This window comes from Cryptomeria japonica, chromosome 9, assembly GCF_030272615.1.
Source record: "Cryptomeria japonica chromosome 9, Sugi_1.0, whole genome shotgun sequence".
Classification (NCBI taxonomy): Eukaryota; Viridiplantae; Streptophyta; class Pinopsida; order Cupressales; family Cupressaceae; genus Cryptomeria; species Cryptomeria japonica.
In genome coordinates this window covers 623,328,220-623,353,302 of record NC_081413.1, presented here as the reverse complement: position 1 = coordinate 623,353,302, position 25,083 = coordinate 623,328,220, and the positions used below count along the sequence as shown (strand labels likewise).

The 25,083-nt window shown below is 33.2% G+C and overlaps 1 protein-coding gene across 1 annotated transcript; it reads left to right on the top strand.

Moving 5' to 3' along the window:
* Positions 1-13,896: 13,896 nt before the first annotated feature.
* Positions 13,897-16,543, top strand: LOC131858562 (uncharacterized mitochondrial protein AtMg00860-like). Its single transcript, XM_059211845.1, has 2 exons — positions 13,897-14,007; positions 16,160-16,543. The coding sequence occupies exons 1-2, from the start codon at positions 13,897-13,899 to the stop codon at positions 16,541-16,543; spliced, it is 495 nt and encodes a 164-aa protein (XP_059067828.1).
* Positions 16,544-25,083: the final 8,540 nt, after the last annotated feature.

Sequence of the window (25,083 nt, the reverse complement as noted above, 5' to 3'; positions counted from 1 at the left end):
ATCAAGGAGGTAAAACTTTTATTACAACAAGAAAACGTTACAAAACAAGGACCTTAAATGGCCCTATCAAGATCAACCAAGATACGAATAACAAGTTGTTTTTGTTTTACTAAAGAGAAATATAGTGGGGAATGAAAAATAATCCCTCGGAATTCATCACCCACTCTTGGGTGTGCCCAATATTTCGGCCGGTATTTAAGCCACCTGATTACAATACAATATTTTGAATGATTCATGGACTTCATGAGTTTGTGGTACCCCAGTTTTATTCAATTCATATCAAAGAAGAAGATGTTTATAAGACAACATTCTGAATGATGCATGGATACCTAAGTTTGCGATGCCCCAGTTTGAAATAATTGATTCCCCACACAAATTTATGTGCTCGATGAGTTTTATGAGCAGTATATTCCGTAAATATTTAGTCAAGATTGTGCTTATATTCCTAGATGATGTATTCATACTCAAGAGAGGAAGGACAAGAGCAACACTTGTGTTTGGCATCACAAGAGCGTAGTGATGAGCCATTATATGCAAAGCTTGTAAGCACAAATTCTATCAGAAGTGAACTAATTAGGCCATATAATATCTAAATCTGGGATCACAATAGGCTCACAAAAGATTCAAGCCATTCTTGAGTGCTAAGTGCTGACAAATGTTATTTAAGTCAAAGTATTCATAAAATTGGTTTGTGACATTCAGCAATTCGTGAATGGATAATCAAGGAACATGAACCCCATCACAATCTTGATAAAGGCAAGGCATTCGGAAGGACATTTTATCCTTCTAAATTAGCCCTCCCTGAATTTGATTGATATGGAAGTTTGAAAGGTAATCTAGAAGATGAAATCAGACCATTTTGATAATGAAAACTCCTAGTAACAGATTGCGCGCAAGAGGTAAAACAATGTTACAATTGGCTTGTGAACTCTATCCTTGAGACAGAAATGAACAGATAATGATTCAAATTCAAAATAAATTGGATCACACTGAAACATAGCTTATAAATTGAAGCTTACAGTTCTCTAGTTGCTAGATTGTAGAAAAGAAGATAGACATGAATCAAATGGTATCATGATTTAATATCTAGTTGTGAGCCAACATTAACAAACAAATAAATGTGATGAAAGGTTTGCTAATCTCCAGTTATTAGTTAACATTAACAAACAAAAAAATGTGAAGAATGGTTTCAACAGATGAAGGGACTCCTTTAGTTGTAGTATTATAATTGCCAGGTTGACAGAAGGTATTTATGGTAAGCACAGATGCCATTTGTTATGAAACTTGAAAATTCAAACGTAGTTAATTAAATTACCGTTGAATTTGAGTTGGTTGCCATAATACATGCATTGAAAGAAGTGGAGGCATTATCTGCTCAACAAATTTGAACTAAGTACATGTCACATTAAGATAGAGTATTTGTTAGAAATCTGTTGCCTGGAGCGAGGCATAGGAGGTGGCAGAATTTTCTTATTGCAAATGGCTTTCAGGTTAAAAATATTGAAGGCAATGAAAACGAGGTTATTGATTCCTTGATTAGGTTTAACTAGCATCTTTAAATTCATGTCAACCCCACAAAAAGGAGGAGATATCAAACAAGATCGTCAAGGCTCTCTATCTGTAGATCGAGGAAGGACTATAAGGGTTAGATGGTGATAAGAAAAGTTTTTAGGATCAGCAGGTTAGGGAGGATAGACAGCTGAAGTAATGGGAACCTGGATTAAAATAGTAGTTGAACTAACCCCGAAGTGACGTTACCAATTAAGATCCCAAAACTTCATACAACCTAGAAGAATTGGTATCGTAGTTAACTTCTTGTGTTTGCCATGATTTACGGAGAAGTATTGCTGCATGTTTATCTGCCCTGTTTTCTCCCGTAACTTAAGGAGAAGAGAAGTAAGTTTGCATGCTCAAAACTAAGCCTAATCAAGGAGTCATTGTTTTTAACGAGCTCTTCTCCTCATCGTAATTTCATTTCAGCTCTTCTTGTTGTTATCAATTGTATTTAATGCAAACACATTATTGTAATTTTAAAACAAGAGATTTAATTTTCATTCCTTCAATTTTGTTTTTCTCTTTTGCAAGTTTTGCTTTTCTTATTTTCTAGCTAGATCTTGTGCAGATTTGTACTCTGTTTACAGGTTTGGAAAATTTTACATGGTATCAGAGCATGGGAGCTAGAAGAAAGGAGCAGAACATTTTTTTTTTTGCAGGTATTGAAATTTTGAGTTGTTTTAGAATGCAATTCTCATTTCTTTGGGGGTATCTATTAGAATTTTTGTATTAAAAATGAACTGAAATAAAGTTCCAAAATGGGAATTTGATATCATCCATCTGTCATCTTTTTGGAAGAAGGAAATTACAAGTCCTGGCATAATGGAATCCTAAAGCATTGTCGCTAGATTCATCTTTTGCCTCATTTATATGGCCTTATTCCCAAACCAAATGCTTGTTGGCAGAAATATGCATGGAAAAGTAGAAATGATCATGTCTTAGGATTCCTTGGTTTAACTATTGGGGACCACACATTGTGGGCTCTATGACACATTGAGTTCCCTCACACTCTTTGGCTTCTCTCCCTTGATAATGATGATGATCCTATGTATGACGATGACACTGAAGAGGAAATTGCTTTTTTGGAAGAGTCTTGATTGTCTTGATTACACAAAGACATCTCCTCGTACTTCTCTTCTTTCCACACCTCCAATATTGGCAGATGTTCAGTCACCTCCAACTACAGGTTTGATAGAGATCTTGGCTTCTCTGAATGTTGCTTTAGATTCTCTTCAGCAGGCTCATTCTTGTCCTCTTGATGAACGAAATATCATCCTATCAGACATTTATCATTTGTTTGTTGAATCTCTCTCTAATCATGATGATAATATTGAGGACACATGTCTTCTTTATGATGTCAACTCACATCAAGTTGCATCTTCTTTTGGTTTGGATTCTCTTGTTCTCTCTCAGCCACTCCATGCTACTATCTCGACACATCCTGATTCATATCTGAACAAATCTCACACTTCAGTGGTCACTGTTCTGGAATTGTATATGGCAGAGTGGCAGTTCAGCATCGGATCTTGTGTAGATCTATACTCTGTTTGCAAGTTTGGAAAGTTTTACAAGAATACAATATTTAATAAATAATCTTGATTTTCTTGGTTTTCTATTAGTTACTATTTCCAAAAAGAATAGTGTGCAAATGACAAACATATCTTTCTAAATTTCTAGCTTACTGATCTCAAGACTGAAGACAGCCACATACCATTGAAACTAAACTCTACACAGTTGATTCCACAACACATTTAAGCAACATACAATTTATTTAAACTAAATACTGCACAATTGATTCCAAAACACACTTAAGCAATACACTAGAACAAGCCACTAAAAGTAGTTAAGAAAAGAAAAAGCTTACAGAAGAATCCCAATTTTTTTTTGAATGAGCCCTTTATTGACATTGGACAAAGACTCTAGCTATGAATCAATTATAGAAGAAGACAACCATACATTTTCAGCTTACCCTAAAATGTACAAAACAGATGTTTGGACTGTTATATTATTTGAAGAAGTAGGAGGAGAAGAATTGAAGGAATAACATGTAAATTTGTTATTAACCCAAGAACAAATATCAAATGCCCTCCCCTAGAAATCTTGTCCAGTTTCACGCATCAAATAGTTTTACCTTGTATTTTGTTGCATGCAGGTGAGAGGTGGACGACTGTGGTGGACTGTGGCACAGAAATTAATCAAATTTTACATGCACCCTCCTGTGTTTGTGAACCCATCTGAGGGGTGGACAGGATGATGCACTGGCATTCCGAGCTTGGTAGTTCTCTTCCATAGGGAACTGTGAACACCTCTGAACCCGTCTGACAGCCATCTGAAATGCCAATTAGACATGGGGAAAACATATTTTTTTCTTAAGCACTGGTAAAAGTTATGCAACTTATACATTGAACCAATGATGAATAAATTTTGCATTCCATATATACACTAATAATCTACATATCATAATATTTTGAAGTGAATTATAGCTCCACTCATAATATACAGTGATAATCTACCTATCATTACATTTTGATGTGTATTACAGCTCTAGTCCTATATATGACATCAAATTTCGACACAGTAGAGAATGTAGCATAAGAAATATTTTGCTGCGGTTTGCAGAAGTACATGTTCTATGTAGATTATTTTATTACAACGATGTGAGTAGACAAGTAGAATGATTTAGATGCTGAATTTACTGTTATAAAAAATAGTGTTATGGTGAAATGTTTTAAAAATAAATAAATTAAAAGAAAAAATCTTTAAGGTGCTGTAATTTGTTGAGACCATTGGAGTGTTATTTGTTTTTCAATGTATGCAACTTGCAATTGTGAGAAAGGAGTGGTTTAAAAAATAATTTTGAATATGTTATGTAAGGGCCTAAAATATGTATTGCATATATTTGAATGTTATATAAAGATAATATATATTTGTATTAATGAGTTCAACAGAATATTATTTTTTTGAATATTTTTAAAGAATCATACAAGGCAGAAAGAAAAATGTTTTCCAGAATAAATATAAAACAAATTGAAATTTTTTATATATATAATTAATGTGTACAAATACATCTAACAAGTGATAACAAGAACATCGAAATTATATATGATGATTGAGCAATATCAAAATATATCATTATAATCTTCCAAAACATAGAAAAGATTTAGAATCACATATTTATAACAAATCTTTTTCCAACATGCAAAAACAAATCTTAAATTAAAATATAATACCACAATAGTTTTCACTAGATCCAGCCAGTTTTATATAAAGAAGGTTGCTCAATATGTCTGATTCTTCTTTGCAAAATTTGTAAACAAATTATGTATTCAATAAATCTTTAGCGCTTGACATACTTGGAACCATGTTCTCCTTCTTGATGCATCTAATTTTCTTCACCTGTATTAGGTCAAAAGGGAAGAAGGGAAGACAACAGAGAAAAATCTAGTGAAAAGTAAAAGACACATACCTTTCTTCTGCACCAATCTCAAATAATCCCTAACTAATCTGGGTGTATCTGGTATCCTCCTTATTTGAGGATGAGGAGTTTGGTTTGAATTTTGCAGTTGCCTATTTTAAACTGCAAAATCCATTTTTATATATATATATTTTTTAATTATGCTAATTCGGCCTCCCAATAATGACCTAAAATATAAAATATAAATCTAAGGTGGCTTACAAACATAGACATTTAAAGTAAGGGAGATTTTACACTTTTATTAAATTTATTGAAGGATGTCTATTAATACTACACTAGGCAAATTAAAAGATTTAATGCACTTCAAATTTTATAGAAAAGAGAAGATAACATACCTCCATTATTTTTTTTGATCCGGTCATCTTGACTATAAGAGAAAAAAGTCACAAATTAATGTTGAATTAGAATATTTCAATAATACCTTAATTTTACAGAAAATAACTCCTTTCTATTCTACTAGAATAAAGAATTTTCAAATAAAAAAATGCATAAGGAAATGACATTAATTAGTTAATAGAGAGTGTGAAGCATAATTTTAACTTGTTATGGGTTGAAGCCATTCTCTTGTTTAGGTTAACATCCTTTCCTTTCTGAATACCTTTTTACTATGTTACAGGAGGTTGTGAGCTTTGATGGAAAATAGAATGTATTGCTAGTATTTATATAGCTTTTCAAGTATAAGTTCTTATGATTAAGTTTTATTTGATACTCTATAGTCAACATATCAATTATTTTCTATAAAACTTGGTTCAATGTGTAGAAATTAGTTCCAATGCATCACAGGTCAATTGTTAATTTCAATATACAATTTTTTTACCAAAACTCATTTTATACAATCATTATTTACTATAAAATTTGATCCGCACATATTAACAGCAATTATAATATACTAACCTTAATTTTTTTTTAAATACTTATAATATATAACAAAACATAAATTATCCAAAATAAAACCCAATTCCCATTCACAAGTAAGAATTACATAACATTTTTATAAAAACAACATTCTTAAAAATAAAATAAAACTATGACAATTCTAAATCTACAAAAGAGCACAAAACTCAATATGATTGTTAATTTTGAGAAATATGATAACTTGAATATGAGCTGATAATCATTTCATTCGGCTAGTTGTTTTACAGGTGTAACAAATATATATATACAACAAGGAGGACAATTAGTGGATTCTAAAAATAGGGGAAAAAATAGAATTCCTTTAATATAAAGTATTAGAATATTAAGTGTAAATTAATATCTATAAGATTGTTACACTTTAGTAGACACAAAGATTTTATTTTGTGTTAATATTTTTTCATTACAATGTAATTTAAAGGAAGGTGGAATCCTAGACATAAGATTATGTCCACAAATACTATTTTGGATGCTCAAATGGGCTTAATTATTAATATAATGGATTTTAAACTTGAAATAAAAATTCAAAACAATTTTTAAATAATAGAAATTTACTAATTTCATGGTATCCGTTTTATCATTCAAATTGTTATATTTATATTTATTAGGCCGGTAGGATAATGACAAATGTGCAAGAGAATTCATGAGTTCCTAGATTTTTGTCATCCTATATGTGTAACCTAGTAACCTATATTGGGAACGGACCTTAAACTCAGATGTTAATAGAAGGTCAAGACACCTAGTGTACACAACCAAAAAAAATCTCATTAATCTTTTTGATTAAGAATCAAATAGGTTTTGATGGACCTGAAACCCCTTACAACAAGGTTTTGAAGGAAATTTATCTCCAACTAATCAGAGAGTTGATTTAGATCCCATGTCTTCCCCTTATCATGATCTCTTAGAGTCGAGGCTATTTGATATACAATAAAGTATAGAGAAAAAATGAATTAAAAATATTATGGCAAGTAAGATAATGGTAATAAACCCAAAGAAAATATGAATTATAAGTAATATAAAAAAAAATTAAAAGAAATAAAATATAAGAAGAAAAGTTAAAGAAAATAAGAGAAGAGAATAAAAAAGAGGTGTTGGATAAAGTGAAAAGGTTCATCTTCGGTTACTTTGGATCACACAATTAGTTCTAGCAGGCTCAAGAAAGTTAGGATCGCCTTTCATTTCACTAAAATCTAATATACAAAGTCCATTTACAAAGGGTTCGAAGTTCAAGTTTTTTTCTTTGTTTTAGAGGGTACCTAAAAATTCGAAGCTTTTTGGGCCCAAAAGGACCTCATGGTTGGATTCAAAAAGCTGATTCCATGAATTTTGATATCTAATTCAACTTATTTTAGTTATAGGAGTATCAAGGGCAAATTTTTTATCTATTAGGCCATACAGGTATGAAATTATTAAATTTCATCAAAAAAATAAAAAAATTATTTAGCGGATATTTTAACTACCGATGGTTTTTTTAACCTTCCGTCAGTCTGCTAACCGCCAGCGGTCTCCTAGAACTGCAACAGCCATAGCCGCTCATGGCTGCAGCAACTACAAGTTGTTAGGGGTCAATGACAACCACTAGCGGCTTACTTCCCACCACCACCCGGTCCCGTAGGCTCCACCACCGCCTAGCCTGCCATGCTCTGTTCTCGCCTGAGTTACGTGACTCCTCTGCCATGGAGCTACCGAACCACCACAAGGGGGCGTAATTTTTGTTCTCAAGGCCTATTTAATAAGGGGATGGTAAAATAGAAGTGTTTTTCAACAAACCATATATCATTGGAAAGCTCTTTCTGAGACGGATTAATTTGTTGAGATTTTTTTTTATATTTTCATTTAGTAGGGTTTTTGGCTAGTTGAAGTCAGAATTTGTTGTTTGCACTCCCAGGGGCATATCTTGTCCATTTGGACTCCAGTTTTTGCAAATGAAATATCGCCGAAAAGATAGTTTAGAGCTCTATCCAGATCTCAGATCCTTATTTATAGTTTTTTAACCATATTTTTGTTTCTTCCTTCTGAAGCCAACAGTGCGTGTGCTAGTCCTAATCTGCCTTCCTCTTATCCGACCTCCGCAATACTTGTTCTTAGAGGTATTAAGTTCCAATTTTTGGGCTCTATTATTGTATTTTTCTTTTCTTAGATCTATACTTTTTCCATAATCATGGAGAAAAGAAACATGCCTCTTCTTACTACTTCTAATTTTCTCGAGCGGAAGTCTCACATTAAGATCACTATTAAGAAGTTAGGGTTATATTGATTCACCAAGGCTACAAAAATTGAACCTACAGGTGCTGCAAAAAAGAGGAAATCATTCAATAGATGTGATGAGGCCTTTGGCACTCTTTGCATGATTATCTCTCCTGATCTCATGTTTCGTGTTGAGTCTTACAATACACCGTAGGAAGTTTGGGCACAACTTGAGCTTCTATTTGGTAAGCAGGAGAGTTATAAGTTAGAGAATGAGCTAATATGCCTTAATCCTTCTAATTTTGACATGATCTAGGAGCTCTTCACAAAGCTTAAGTCCTTGAGGATTCAACTAAAGTAGTTAGGTATTGAAAAGAAAGATGACTAGTTAATCTTTTCTATTCTTGCAAAGCGTGGTCTGAACTATTCTTTCTTTGTTTCTGCCTTCTTTGCTACAAAGGATGCTATGGCCTCCAACTACAAAATGCCTTCTCTTGATAAGTTTGCCATTCCACTCATGTGAGAACTGTCTAAGTTGATTCAGATGGGTACATTGACGCCTTTAAAAGCTTCAGCACTTGTTACTACTCCACTTTAGATGAACACGAAAGATTCATCTAGCAAAGGAAAGAAATAGAATCCAAAGACCACAGGGAAACGAAAGGATTTCAGTTCACAAAACACCTCTAGTTCACCTTCTACTAAGAAATATTTTATAATAATATAACCTACACCAATGATGTTTCTAAGGGAACTTTAGGCAAAATTAAATACAATTTTAGCCAAAATAATGTAATAAAAGGCTAAATATATAAACTATAAATTAAATACATTTGTCAGTGTTGGAACCTTATCGGAGGAAATAGAAGACAAAGATGTGCTATAGTGGCTATACAAGGATGAATAATTTCAACAAAAGATCAACAATGTCCGCAAACCTACATAAAAGTATGGAAAAAGATTTAACATTCTTCAAAGGATGGGATACACTGGAACAGGTCCTATAGGAAAAAGAAAAGAAGGCATCTCAGAACCTATTCAGCCTCATACTTAGTAGACTACAGACAAAACAAGCTTAGGGTATGGACAAGTTACTTTACTAGAAGACGCATCCCTTAGTCAACAACAAGAGGAATATGAAAACAGACAAGAACAACTGGCAATTGAAAGACAAGAAACATCAACTAAGCAACAAACACAAGCAAACATGAGATGGGAAAAGAAGCAAGCTTCCAATAAACAAGAAAAATAATCTAAGGGTACCTCTCAGGTAGCATTAAATCTAAATCAAAACAAGAAAGAAGCTAATACTAATCCAAGAGAGCTCATAGCAAAGTTGACAGAACTTAATCTTAGTCCTGAAGAAGTTGAATATGAAAGAAGAAAAAATATAGCCAGAAACGCAGAAGAAATGCTATATGACCAAATCTGTAGATTGCAAGCGGTAAGTGATATAGATTCTATTAAATGGGAATGGGATTCCTATCACTCTGAAGAATCAGCTGAAGAAAATTGCTTTGAAGGAGATGTAGGAGTTGATGTAGTTCACACATATGTAGGACAAATGTCAGGCACTAGTTCACTTGAATTAGAATCACATTCGGCTAACTTGGACTTAACCAAGTATGATCAGGAACTACTTACACGAGGCCATTCTGATGAGAGTACTGTTCTAGACATCGACATACATATTGAAAACTTTAACACATCTATCATGACCCTTGATATCCTTGAAACATCCCAACTTAAAGAACTCCTACCTCTAATCCACCCCGATGTCACAGACCATATTTTTGATAATGTGTATTTAAGAGATATAATGTAGGTTTTTATTTATGCATTGAATTGAAACATATATGAGCATTTATTTTTATGATAATTTAGTTGTATACAAATAATAGGAAATGATGAATGCATTTTATTCATGCAATATGTAATCGGATATCTAGTATTTTCTTAATTGGGGATCGCCGATGCTAATGGATTATTGAGTGCAAGTGATGCAGGGATAGGTAAATGAAGTTGAAGGCGAGAACATGACTCAGGTAGAGTTGTTTTTAACTTATGACTTCGGTAGACTAGGGGAATCTCACACACCACAATAGAAAAATTGTTTGTGCATATATGACTTTGTCAAAGCATCATTGTTTGAATTGTGACTTCATCGATGCTTATTTTAAATTGAAATGATTTGAGTAAAAATTAGACTTTACGTTGATTGCATATTTGAAAATGTTCAATAGCTGAAAAATTAGGGTTAATTAATTAGCGAGTTAACATTTTTATTAAATCTGATTTAGAAAGCAAACTTTATGTCGATATGATTTCAATGGTAAGAAGTTGATTATTGTTTTGTTCATAGGAAAATGAGTATTATGGTCTCATCGATTAGGTAATGGTATGGAGTTTGTATGCATAAATTCGATGATTGTTTATAAGTTATGTTATATTTTTTTAAAGTGATTAAATTAATCTTGTCAATTCGAAATGATAGGTTTATAATTATGCATGTATATATATGTTGTCATGTTTATATTTTACCTTTTTATGAGTAAATCAAATGTTATATATATATATATATATATATATATATATATATATATATATATATATATATATATATATATATATATATATATATATGTATATACATACATACATATATATAAATAAATATATATATATACATATAATTATATTGTTAATTTATTAAACATCTTAAAAGTCTTAATTAGGTTTTTTTTAATTTAACATTTAAATAATAAATTGAATGGGATGTATATTTTAATTAATATAGTATTGTTTATTTAATTTAACGTTGTAATGCAAAAAGGTGGCGGATGTTTGTTTTAATGGTGGCGATAGTGAGTATTAGTCAACTAGTGGTAATTGACAAGGCCGACCTCCCCACCAAGCAAGTGAATCACCCCATGTGACTACAAATCAGCCCACATAACTATAGATTACTCCACGTACAATAGATCACTCCTCAACCTTAGTTAATGGCTAACTAAAATCACCGACTCCATGTTTCTACGGAGATAGCCAAGAAATAGCTCCATCTTTAGCATGTAACCCACAGGAGGGAGGAGTTAACAGACACGTAGTGCCCATGGTATGACAAGTCTACAGTTAACTTTCTCCATCTACGGTAGCCGAAGTCGACTTAACTCCCACGACCCTTGGTGTGCGATTAGACATTTATACCGATCCTCGATGAAGTAGCAGTAAAGTCTGTGAAAGACTGAAATTAATCCACAATCCATGCTAAGAGGAAGTCGATTCATCTTTCCATAACTACAAAAGATGTTACTTAACCTTCTAGCTCTCTAAGATGTGAGATTGTTAAAGTTAGAGACCTGTCGAAATGTAGAAAAAAAATTCAATTTGATAACAATAACCGAGCCTCAAACTTAGGAGATATCATAGGGGAAATTTAGAATAAATACAAGCATAGGATCGATAGGTAAGGGGGAGGAAAAAGATAGAAAATAACAGAGGAGCAGATAGAAAGTTAGAATTACAGAGAGAGAGAGAGCTATTTTAGAGGAAAGATAGAAGAAGAATAGAAGATCGGTGAGAGAATTTTGAGCCATCAAGGAAGACGTAGACCCATTTAGAGGAGGCATGACAGAATTATTTCCAAACTAGTTTCAAGTGTAAAGAGGTCAGAATCTTATTTCATTTTGGTTATTTTTGCAATAAGGAAAGTTAGAAAATTAAAGCCTTGTTTGTAACATAAGATTTATTTTATGATATTCCATATTTTATTTGTTTATTTGAATATGTTTCATTATTCCTTGAGTATATGAAGAAAGAAATCATTAGGTGGAATATATGTATTGAAATAGTTAAGATAGTTAATATAATTGTTTAAAAACAGTAATTATTGTTAAAGGGATTAGGTTAGATTTTCAATTAAGGAAAGTGTAAGTTCATACTTTACTCCTTTATATGAAATAAAATCATACTTGTGTTACACCTTCTTTTTACTTTGTATTTATTCGAATAATGTTGATGAAATTATATTTACTTTTCAAATTACGAAAGATTGTATTCATTTAGGTGAAAGAAATAAAATAGTGTTTAATTTACAAAAGTAATAGGGAAGATGTTATTTCAATTAGTCAAAAGATTGTATTCTTAAAATGTATTCTTTTTTTTGGGAACCAAGCTATGGATAGGCTTGTGTATAGAAAGTTACCTTTCTGGATGTGTGCCGAATATGGAATCTTAGAGAGAATAGCTGCTTTTCCCAACTATTTATTTTTGCTATGCATGGCATTATACTCGGCCAAGTAATGAACTGAATTATCCATAGAAATAGATGGAATTCTTTATTTTATGCTCTCTACCATATTCTTGCATGATAATGCTTGTTTCTTAAAAGAATTAGAAAAATGAAAATGCTTGTATCATCTAGGCATGCACTAGATTCCCTCTTGTCTTTCAAATTATTTGGTTAAAACAATTCGTGCAGGGTCAGGTATTCTTGATAGACCAAGAATTTTGGGGAAGCATAAGCTTCAAGGTTGGGCAGAAAAAGTGCCTGAATCTTGTTCTCGTCTTCATTCAAAGGACTGAAAGGAAGCGACCCAGAATGGAGATCGACAGATGTATCTCACCTTCTTTCTATTTGTATATTACTTAAGGCAATATGAAAGCCTAATTAGGGAATAAGGATATGTAATGAGAAATTTGTACCTTTCATTTTACATGAAAACTGTATTTAACTTTGATATCTATGATTGTTTTATCAACTTATTAAAGTTTCTTTATATTATGTATAAAATAGACTTCTTAATTGACCTATGAGTTTATTTATGAATAAAGAGTAGATTATGTCTTATAGAGTAATTTATGTCTTTACAGTTTGGTATGAGAGCCATAGGTTTTATAACACTAAGACCTATGAGTTAGTTCACATGTTGAATTTGGAGAATAATAGTTGTGTTAAAACTTTCAGAGATGGTGCGAACAAAACAGACAGCTCGTAAGTCAATAGCTGGGTATGCTCACTATCTGAGGGTCAAGAAGGATCCTATATCTCCTGTCATGTCCGTTATGGATTACCATCCAAGTGGAGGATGGATCCGTGAGGAGGAAAATGTTTCTACCGTAGTGAAACCAGTTTTTGAAGAGAAAGAAAGTGTTGAGATAGGAGTAGGCCCTATGGAATTCTTTGATGAAAAGACTATCCCTATAGAGGAAGAGGACCCTGAGTTAGATTATTCTCCGATTAGGCCAATTTTGATTAGCTTCGATGAGTCCAAGGAATATTCTCCACTGAGTGATAATGAATCAAAGGGATATACCCCACTCAGTGATGATGAGTCTGAAGGTTATACCCCTGTAAGTTCTAGTGAATCTGAAGGATATGCTCCCATGACTCCACCAGAAGAGTGATGTATTATGCAATAACACTTTTATTATCAATAAATAAAGATGTCTTTCTTTCTATAATAAATTTAAGTTGAATGTTATGTTTTTGTATGATTCCTATAATGATAAATATGTACTTTTGACCTTAGCTTATATTATAAACTTGGATGAAATAGATTTATAAATTATCTAACTATGTCTTATTATAGTTCTATATTGTTTCCTTCTAGTAGTAAATATGGATATTAATCTCTATAGTTATATTATAAGGGTAGATTTTATGGAGCATTGATTAAATAGAAGTTATGGAAATCATAACTTTGCTAATATTCTTCTTTTTCGCTAAGAAATATCAACATTTCCCTGATGCAGATTCTTGAATAACAATGGCCTCAAGGACCACAAGGGCTGGGTCTAGTAATGGAAATGAAAGGCTGGACCAAATCCTTGATTTACTGAACCAGCAGAGTGCCAGAATGAATGAAATCGAACAGGAGGTTTGAAGGGTTGGAGAAGTCCGACAGGAAGCTCCAAGGGTTGAAGAGCAACCAGATAACCAAGCAAGGATTGAAGAAGAGCTGGCTAAGGACTTTAAAAGAATAGCCCCACCAAAGTTTGATGGAAAACTATTGGTGATGGTGCAGAGGCATGGGTAATAGAAATGGAAAAGTATTTTGGTCTCCGCAACATGTCCAATGAAACCAAGGTAGTTTGGGTTGCTTATCAACTTTCTGGCGAAGCTGCTACTTGGTGGGATAATGAAAAGTCTGAAAGGAAATTTCAACCAAGAGATATCACTTGGGAATTTTTCTTGGAATACTTTAGGAAGAGGTGTCTTCCTCAGTTATTCTTTGATAAGAAGATGACTAATTTAAGAACCTAACTCAAGGTGGCATGTCAGTAACTCAATACTGGGAGAAGTTTACCAACCTCCTTAAGTATGTTCCGTAATATCAGATGGATGAGCGATTCCACATCTAGAAGTTCATCTTGGGTTTGAGAACTCATATAGGAGCAGAATTGGATATTCATAATCCACTGACTATGGAAGAGGTATTTGAGAAAGCAACCAAGCAAGAGCAAAAGTTGCAGCATTTGGGGAACTTCTGTAAAAATGTGAATAATAGACTAAATTTTTGAAATAGGAATTTCCAAAGGAACAACAATGGCAACAATCGACAAATAAGGAATCTCAAGAGGGGACCCAACACTCAAGAAAGAGGAAGAGTGAATCAGGATGGTAATAAGAGATCAAACAATAACACCAATGTGTGATAGAATTTGGATAGAGGAAGGTTAGGTGGCCATTTTGGACCTAGGGATGGGTGTTAAAATTGTAGAGGGAGTCATTATGCCTCAAATTTTCTACAATGTACCCCTGCACAAAGAGGAGAAAATTAGCAAGGAGCCCCTCAACACTAGATTCATGCTGCAATTGACAACTGTCAAGCTGATTTCCAAGCCTCACCTATTCAAATGATGGGTAAGCTTTTTGGGCAATCAGTTTTTATTTTAATAGATACAGGAGAAACTGAATGCTTTATTCATCCTAAAGTAGTTTCTATAATATCTGTTAGACCTGGTTATATTTCAAATGCATGGATGGTCCAATATGGAAATCGAGCAGAACGAAGGGTAGATACTTGTCTATTTTGCAGTGAACTAGAACTTTCCAGTTTCCAAACCTAGGTTAACCTTTATGTGGCACCATTAGGATCATATGATGTGATCTTAGGCATCAACTGGTTGACTAAGCATAAAGCCATTGTAAACTGTAAAGATAAGGTCATTAGTTGCATTGATGATTTTGGGAATTCAGTTGAAATTTTTGGGTCTCAAAAACCTCTTGAATTGAGACACATTTCAACAATGCAACTCAAGAAGGCCCAAAGAAAAAGATGTTCCATTATTGTTGTCATGGTAAATGATTTGGATAATGTTGAAAAGGGTCCTAAGGATTATCCTATCCTTGCAGAGTTCCTAGATGTCTTTCCAGAAGACCTTACCAAGTTACCACCTAAGAGAGTTTGATTTTTCTATAGAACTCTTACTGGGAACGGAGATGCAATCTAAGGCTCCATATAGAATGATAACAACATAACTGTATGAGATTAAGGCTCAATTGCAAGAATTGCTTAGGCAAGGATTTATTAGACCAAGTGTATCCCCGTCGGGTGCACTAGTGATCTTCATAAAGAAGAAAGATTGTACTTTAAGGCTATGCATTGATTATAGGATGTTGAAAAAAGTGACTATCAAGAATAGATATCCTTTACCAAGGATAGATGAATTATTTGATCAAATGATAGGTGCAAAGGTATTCTCCAAGATTGATCTTTGATCAGACTATCACCAGTTAAGGATTAAGGATGAGGATTTTCCTAAGACTGCATTTTGAACAGGGTATGGGCACTATGAATTCACAGTCGTACCATTTGGTTTTAAAATGCCCCAACAACATTCATGAACCTCATGAACAGTATTTTTAGAGAATACTTGGATGATTTTGTTCTAATCTTCATTGATGACATTTTGATCTATTCTAAGAATGAAAAAGAACATAAGAAGCACCTGAGGATAGTTTTGCAATGGTTGAGGGATCATAAGCGTTATGGGAAATTTTCTAAATGTGTCATCTTTCCGGAAAAGGTGCATTACTTAGGTCATGTCATATTCGCTGAAGGAATTTCAGTTGATCTTGCAAAGATAGAAGCACTAGTAGATTGGCCAACAACTCAGAATGTTTCAGAAGTTTGGAGTTTTATGGGACTTGCAGGATATTATAGAAATTATGTGGAAGGATTTTCCATGATAGCAGCACCTATTACTTCACTTCAGAAAAAGGAAAAAAGGTTTGAATGTACTAAGAAGTGTGAGGAGTCATTTCAACTTTTGAAGCAGAAATTGACAACAGCACCAGTCTTAACTATACCAGATCCCAATGGACATTTTATAGTAATTACAGATGCCTTAGGTGAAGGTATGGGAGTAGTGTTGATGCAGGAAGGAAAGGTGGTTGCATTTGAATCATGAAAGTTGAAGCAATATGAGATGAATTATGCACCGCATGAATTAGAACTTCTAGCTATTGTGCATGCATTACAAATGTGGAGGCATTACCTTTTAGGGAAGCCTTTTGAGCTAAAACCGGATCATTTAGGATTGAAGTATATCTTTACACTACCTAACCTTAATGCAAGACAAAGAAGGTGGCTTGAATTCCTAAGTGAGTATGACTTTGGTATTGAATATATAAAAGGGAAGGAAAATAGAGTAGTTGATGCTCTTAGCAAAAGAAGACACCTATCTGCTATGGTTATAACTACAACAAACTTGAAACAATAAGTGTTGCAGAACCTTCCAGAAGATGAACATTACCTAAGGGTTGAACAAGCCTTGGAAAAAGATTCTTCAGATCATCGTTATGATAGATATGAAATAGAACCCGAGGGTATTTTGGGGTACCAAGGAGGGATGTACATACCTAAAGGGGGAGAGTTGAGGAAGTTAATACTGCATGAGATGCATAATACACCTTATTCAAGACACCCTGGAATAGCAAAGATGGTAGCTGATTTGAAATCTTTGTATTTCTGGCCTAAACTTAGAAAAGAAGTGGTTGAGTATGTAGCACAATATTTGGAATGTCAAAGAGTGAAAGATGAACATGTTCATCCAGCAGGACTTTTATTCCAACATGTTATACCAGAATACAAGTGGCAAGTAATCAGTATGGATTTTATCCAAGGATTACCAATGAGAAAGAATAAACATGATACTATCTTATTAGTGGTGGATAATTTGACTAAAGTTGCACATTTCATACCAGGAATATCAAGGATGGATCATTTGATCTTGCCAAGAAATTTGGGCAAGAAATTTTTTGGTTACATGGTGTTCCAAAAACCATAATATCTGATAGGGATACCAGGATGACTTCCAGATTCTGGACAACATTAAATGCAACATTGGGAACAAGACTAAATTTTAGCTTAGTATATCATCCTCAGACTGATGGCCAAACAGAAAGGGTTAATCAGGTAGTGGAAGATCTTTTGTGGATGTATTGCATGGATGAGAAATACAAATGGGAGGAGTATTTACCTTTGGTAGAATTTTCTTATAACAACTCCTTTCATGCATCATTAGGGATGGTGCCTTTTGAAGCACTCTATGGGTGAAAGTGTTGCACACCTATCAGTTGGGATAGACTAGAGGATATGATCATTATTGGTCCTGATTTACTTAAGGAAATGGATGAGCAAATGGTGCTAATTAAGAGTAGGTTGAAAGAAGCAACTGACCGACAGAAGAGTTATGTAGACTAAAATAGGACTTACAGACAATTTGTTGCAGGAGATAAAGTCTTTTTGAGAGTTAAACCTCATAAGAGCTCTATCTCATTTGGAAAACCATCAAAGTTGGCAGCATTATATGTGGGACCCTTTGATGTACTGGAGGTTATCAATCTAGTTGCTTATAGATTAGCTTTACCCCTTGCTCTAGCTCAAATCCACAATGTGTTTCATGTTTCTTTATTCAAACCTTATCATGCTGATGCATCTCATATTCTTGATTTTCTATCTTTACAGGTACAGGATCCAAGGGTGGTGCTATTGGAGCCCATCCGAATCCTAGATCAGTGTAGTGTGAAGCTACGTAGCAGAGATCTCACTAAGTATAAGGTTTAGTGGGACCAATATTCTAAGGATAGTGCTACATGGGAGGATGCTGAGATGATTGACCGCCATTTTCCTCATTTGCTTTCTTAGGAAATAGTTGCTTATCATTCGAGATATCTTTGAAACAATAATTTTAATTCTATGATGTAAACTTGGATAGCATGTCTGTTATTGTTATTATTTGAAACTTGATGTATGGTTGACATTTTTTATGAAATATAATTGTTATGTGATTATTAATAAGTAGTAAGACATCGAGACGATGTCTCTTCCAAGAGGGGAAGGATGTCATGATTCGTATTTTTGATAATGTGTATTTAAGAGATATAATGTAGGTTTTTATTTATGCATTGAATTGAAACAGATATGACCATTTATTTTTATGATAATTTAGTTGTATATAATTATTAGGAAATGATGTATGCATTTTATTCATGCAATATGTAATCCAATATCTCATATTATCTTAATTGGGGATCGTCAATGCTAATGAATTATTGAGTGCAAGTGATGCAGGAATAGGTGAACAAAGTTGAAGGCGAGAACATGACTCAGGTAGAGTTGTTTTTAACTTATGACTTCCATAGACTAGGAGAATCTCACACACACAATAGAAAAATTGTTTGTGCATAAATGACTTTATCAAGGCATTAGTGTTTGAGTTGTGACTTCATCGATGCTTATTTTAAATTGAAATGATTTGAGTAAAAATTAGTCATTACGTTGATTGCATATTTGAAAATTTTCAATAGTTGAAAAATTAGGGTTAATTAATTAGCGAGTTAACATTTTTATTAAATTTGATTTACAATGCGAACTTTATGTCAACATAATTTCAATGGTCTTGTCGATTAGGTAATGGTATGGAGTTCGTATGCATAAATTTGATGATTGTTTATAAGTTATGTTATATTTTTGAAAGTGATTAAATTAATCTTGTCAATTTGAAATGATAGGTTTATATATATATATATATATATATATATATATATATATATATATATATATATATATATATATATATATATATATATATATATATATATATATATTACCATGTTTATATTTTATCTTTTTATGAATAAAGAGAATGTTACATATATATGTATATACATACATATATATATATATATACACACATATACATATAATTATATTGTTAATTTATTAAACATCTTAAAAGTCTGAATTAGGTTTTCTTTTTATTTAATATTTAAATTATAAATTGAATGCGATGTATATTTTAATTAATATAGTATTGTTTATTTAATTTAACATTGTAATGCAAAAATGGGGTGGATGTTTGTTTTAAAGGTGGCAACGGTGGGTATTAGTCAACTAGTGGTAGTTGACAAGGCTGACCTTCCCACCAAGCAAGCGAATCACCCCACATGAGTGCAGATCAGCCCAAATAACTGTAGATTACTCCATGTACAACAAATCACTCCTTGACCTTAGTTAAAGGCTAACTAAAACCATCGAGTACATGTATCCACAGAGATAGCCAAGAAATAGCTCCATCTTTGGCTTGTAACCCGCAGGAGGGAGGATTTAACAGACACGTAGTGCCCACGGCATAACAAGTCTGCAGTTAACTTTCTCCATCCCTAGTAGCCGAAGTCGACTTAAGTCCCACGACCCTAGGTGGGCGATTTGGCATTTATACCGATCCTCGATGAAGTAGTAGTAAAGTCTGCGAAAGACTAAAACTACTCCATGATCCATGGTGAGAGGAAGTTGATTCATCTTTCCACAACTGAAAAAGATGTTACTTAGCCTTCCATCTCTCCAAAATGTGAGATAGTTAAAGTTAGAAACCTGTCGAAATGCAAAAAAAAAAATCAATTTGATAACAAAAACTAAGCCTAAAACTTAGGAGATATCATAGGGGAACTTTAGAATAAATACAAGCATAAGATCAATAGGTAAGGGGGAGGAAAAAGATAAAAAATAGTAGAGGACCAGATAGAAAGTTAGAATTACAAAGAGAGAGAGTTGTTTTAGAGCAGAGATAGAAGAAGAATAGAAGATCAGTGAGAGAATTTTGAGCCATCAAGGAAGATGTAGACCCATTTAGAGGAGGCATGGCAGAATTCTTTCCAAACCAGTTTCAAGCATAAAGAGGTCGGAATCTTATTTCATTTTGGTTATTTTTGCAATAAGGAAAGTTAGAAAATTAAAGCCTTATTTGTAACATAAGATTTCTTTTATGATATTCCATATTTTATTTGTTTATTTTAATATGTTTCATTATTCCTTGAGTAGATGAAGAAATAAATCATTAAGTGGAATATATATATTGAAATAGTTAAGATACTTAATTTAATTGTTTAAAAATAGTGATTATTGTCAAAGGGATTAGGTTAGATTTTCAATTAAGGAATGAGTAAGTTCATACTTTACTCCTTTATATGAAAGAAAATCATACTTGTGTTACACTAACTTTTTACTTTATATTTATTCGAATAATGTTGATGAAATTATATTTGCTTTTCAAATTATGAAAGATTGTATTCATTTAGGTGAAAGAAATGAAATACAGTTTGATTTACGAAAGTAATAGGGAAGATGTTATTTCAATTAGTCAAAAGATTGTATTCTTAAAATGTATTCTTATTTGTGGGAACCAAGCTATGGATAGGCTTGTGTATAGAAAGTTACCTTCCGGGATGGGTGCCAAATATGGAATCTTAGAGAGAATAGTTGATTTTTCCAACTATTTATTTTTGCTATGCATGGCATTATAATCGGGCGAGTAATGAATTGAATTATCCATAGAAATAGATGGAATTCTTTATTTTATGCTCTCTACCATATCCTTGCATGATAATGCTTGTTTCTTTAAAGAATTAGAAAAATGAAAATGCTTGTATCATCTAGGCATGCACCAGATTCCCTCTTGTCTTTCAAATTATTTGGTTAAAACAATTCGTGTAGGGTCAGGTATTCTTGATTGACCAAGAATTTCAGGGAAGCATAGGCCTCAAGGTTGGGCAGAAAAAGCGCCTCAATCTTGTTGTCGTCTTCATTCAAAGGACTGAAAGGAAGTGACTCAGAATGGAGATCAATGGATGTATCTCACCTTCTTTCTATTTGTTTATTACTTAAGGCAATATGAAAGCCTAAGTAGGGAATAAGGATATGTAATGAGAAATTTGTACCTTTCATTTTACATGAAAACTGTATTTAACTCTTTGATATCTATGATTGTTTTGTCAACTTATTAAAGTTTCTTTATATTATCTATGAAATAGGCTTCTTAATTGACCTATGAGTTTATTTATGAATAAAGAGTAGATTATGTCTTATAGAGTAATTTACATCTTTACACTTATTGATTGGGAAAATGAAGGACATACCATCATTGATACCTTTCCAAATGACCATGCCATATCTATATATATTAATTTAATCAAACTTGTAAAAACTCTCGCCAAGAATTTCAAAAAGGCATCTTCAAGTAAAGTGGGTGCCAAATCTCCTAGTTGCAAAAGTGAAAATTTAAGAAAAGAATATCAGGTCTAATGTTGAACAACATTTCTTGGTAACATTAGATCAAGAAAAAAGTAAAAATAAAGGATGAATCTAACGATGAAAACCTCCTTGAGGCGCCAAAAGATGGGAGATTTGACACTTTACCTAAGCACTATCAAGAAAGGTCATCCATTTTGATTGAAGCAACAAAGGTAGTTAACATTGGCACAACAGAACAACCAAAGATTCTTCATCCAGTGACTAATCTGTCTGAGCAAGAAATGCAACAATATGTGGAATTCTTCAAACGATGGCAAATCAATTTTGCTTGGTCCTATGCAAACATGCCAGGGTTGGATCCAAAGCTTATTATGCATCACTTAAGTGTTAGTCTAGAACCCAAACCAGTTAAACAAAAGTTACAGAAAATGCATCCAGATATCGCTCTCTTGGTCAAAGTAGAACTAAAGAAATTATTGGATGTCGGATTCATTAGACCTATAGCATATCCTCAATGGGTATCCAACATCGTTCCTATTTCAAAACAAGATAAAAGCATTAGAGTATGCACATACTTCATAGATATTAATAATGCATGTCCAAAGGATGACTTTCCTTTGCCTAACATCGATATCATTGTAGATTTAACTGCTGGACACTCCATGTTTTCTTTAATGGATGGTTTCTCTAGATACAATCAGACCAAAATAGCACCCAAAGATCAAGAAAAGACAACTTTCACATGTCCATGAGGTACTTTCTGCTAGAACGTCATGCCTTTTGGACTCAAAAATGCTGATGCTACATATCAGAGAGCTATGACAACTATATTTCATGACATGATGCATACATTCATGGAAGACTATGTAGATGACATATTGGCTAAATCATACAATAGAGAAGAACATATAGAGATACTAGAAAATATCTTTGATCTGTTAGAACAATACAAGCTACGGCTAAACCCTAAGAAATGTACCTTTGGTATTACTTCAGGAAAGCTATTGGGATACATTATTTTAGCTAGAGGTATCAAAGTGGATCTAGCTAAGGTTAAAGCAATCATGGAAATGACATCTCCCAAGAATATCAGTCAACTAAGATCACTCCAAGGAACACTCCAGTCAATCAAAAGATTTGTTGCTCAACTAGCTGATAAATGTCAACCATTTACTCATCTATTGCAGAAAAATGTTCATTTCAAGTGGGACCACCAATGTGAGGATGCATTCAACAAGATCAAGGCTTATCTCATACAACCACCCATCCTAATATCACCAATTCTAGGAAAACCATTGTTACTTTATCTATCAACCACCAAAGAATCATAAGGAGTTTTTCTTGTACAACAAGATAATGAAGGAAAAGAATGAGCTATCTGCTACATCAGTAGAACACTAGTAGGATACAAGATCAACTATTCACCATTAGAAAAAGCATGCTTGGCAACAATTTTTACTTCTCAAAAATTTTGACACTATCTACTATCTCACTCCACCAAGTTAATAGCTAAAATTGATCCATTGAAGTATTTACTCAACAAGGCAACATTAACAGGAAGAATAGCAAAATGGATCATGATCTAGAGTGAGTTTGATATTGAGTATGTTGATAGAAAATCCATAAAAGGACAAGTCATCGTAGACCAACTAGCTAAGGCACCACTTCAAGATGATCATCCTCTATAGATTGAGTTTTTTGATGCTGATATCCTAACACTCACCACAAAAACATGGTAATTATACTTTGATGGTTCATATACACAACATGGATCAGGAGCAAGTATTCTATTTATCACACCACAAGGTCATACAATTCCAAAAGAATACAAATTAAGATTTCCATGCACCAACAACACTGCATAATATGAAGCTTTGGTTACAGGTATCAAAATGGCTATAGAATGGAACATTACATGACTTCAAGTCTTTTGAGACTCTCAGCTCGGCATTAATTGAATGAATGATGAGTATCAAACAAAGGACAAAAAGCTAGTGCCTTATAAAAAGATGGTTGATGATATCAAGAAATACTTTGTAGAAATAATTTTTTAGTAGATTCCAAGAAATGAAAACAAAGCAGTAGATGCCATGGCTAGACTTGCTTCTCTCCTTTAGATAAAGGAAAATCAATAGCGTTATGAATTCCTGGTGGAAGAGTTGTTTTACCCCACTTATAATTGTCCTGATTCCCAAACTATCTATCAACTTGTGGGGCATGATTTCTCCCACTACGGAAAAACTTACACATACTTGAAAGATAACACCTTACATCTGGACTTATCAAAAAATCAAAAGAGAAACTTTATTCACCAATCCTCCCATTTTACTCTTGTCGTAGATACCCTATTTAAATGAGGTCTAGACAGTACTATTTTAAGATGTCTCAAACAAGAAGAATCTGAGAAGGGCTTACATGAAGTCCATAATGACATTTGTGGCACTCATTCAAGTAGTCTTACCCTTTCGAAAAAACTCATACACTTGCGCTATTATTGGCCGACCATGGAACAAGACTCTTTTTCAGATAGCTAGAACATGCAAATAATGTCAGATCCATGGAAATTTGATTCATGCACCACCACAAGAACTTCATGATTTTGCATCATCTTGGCTTTTCTACCAGTGGGGTCTTGATCTAGTAGGAAAGATAAATCCTTCTTCATCTAATGGTCACAAATTCATTCTTGTAGGTACAGAATATTTCACGAAATGGATTGAGGCAATAACTCTAACAAATATCATAGGAAAACAAATTGCTGCATTTATATTTAATTACATCATCTGTCGCTACAGAATACCAATGACCATTATCAATGATAATGGGTGACCGTTCAAGAATCAAGATGTACAAGAGATATGTGAAAAACTTATGATCCAACACAGATTCTCCACACCCTATTATCCATAGAAAATTAGGCAAGCAAAAGAATCAAACAAAACTATTCTGAAAATCCTCAAAAAGATAGTGAATGATGCTAGTAAAGATTGGTATATTCAATTAAACCCTTCTCTATGGGCCTATCGTAATAGTATCCGCACACCAACAGTTGCCACACCTTTCTCTCTTGTTTATGGATCAAAAGCAATGCTGTGAATTTAAGTAGAGATACCCTCTCTATGATTATCATTAAAATGTCTCATCCTAGATGAAGAACAATGAGTATCTACACTACACAAGTTAGAACTGATCCATGAACGAAGACAAAATGCCTTTGATCATCTAAAGGTATATCAGCAAATAATGTGTCAGAGTTATAATCACAGGTTCAAACCATGAATATTTCAAGTTGGAGAATTAGTACTAAAAGAAAATCTATGCAACCAGGCAGATCAAGAAAAGAAAGGAAAGTTTGAACCAAACTGGTTAGGACCATTTATAGTCACAATAGCATTTGGGTCAGGAGCATATCAACTA

Coding starts and splice junctions, on each gene's coding strand:
- LOC131858562 (XM_059211845.1), top strand. CDS start 13,897: ATGGCCTCAAGGACCACAAGGGCTGGGTCTAGTAATGGAAATGAAAGG. Junction 14,008..16,159: donor TGAATGAAATCGAACAGGAG/GTTTGAAGGGTT, acceptor TTTCCGGAAAAG/GTGCATTACTTAGGTCATGT.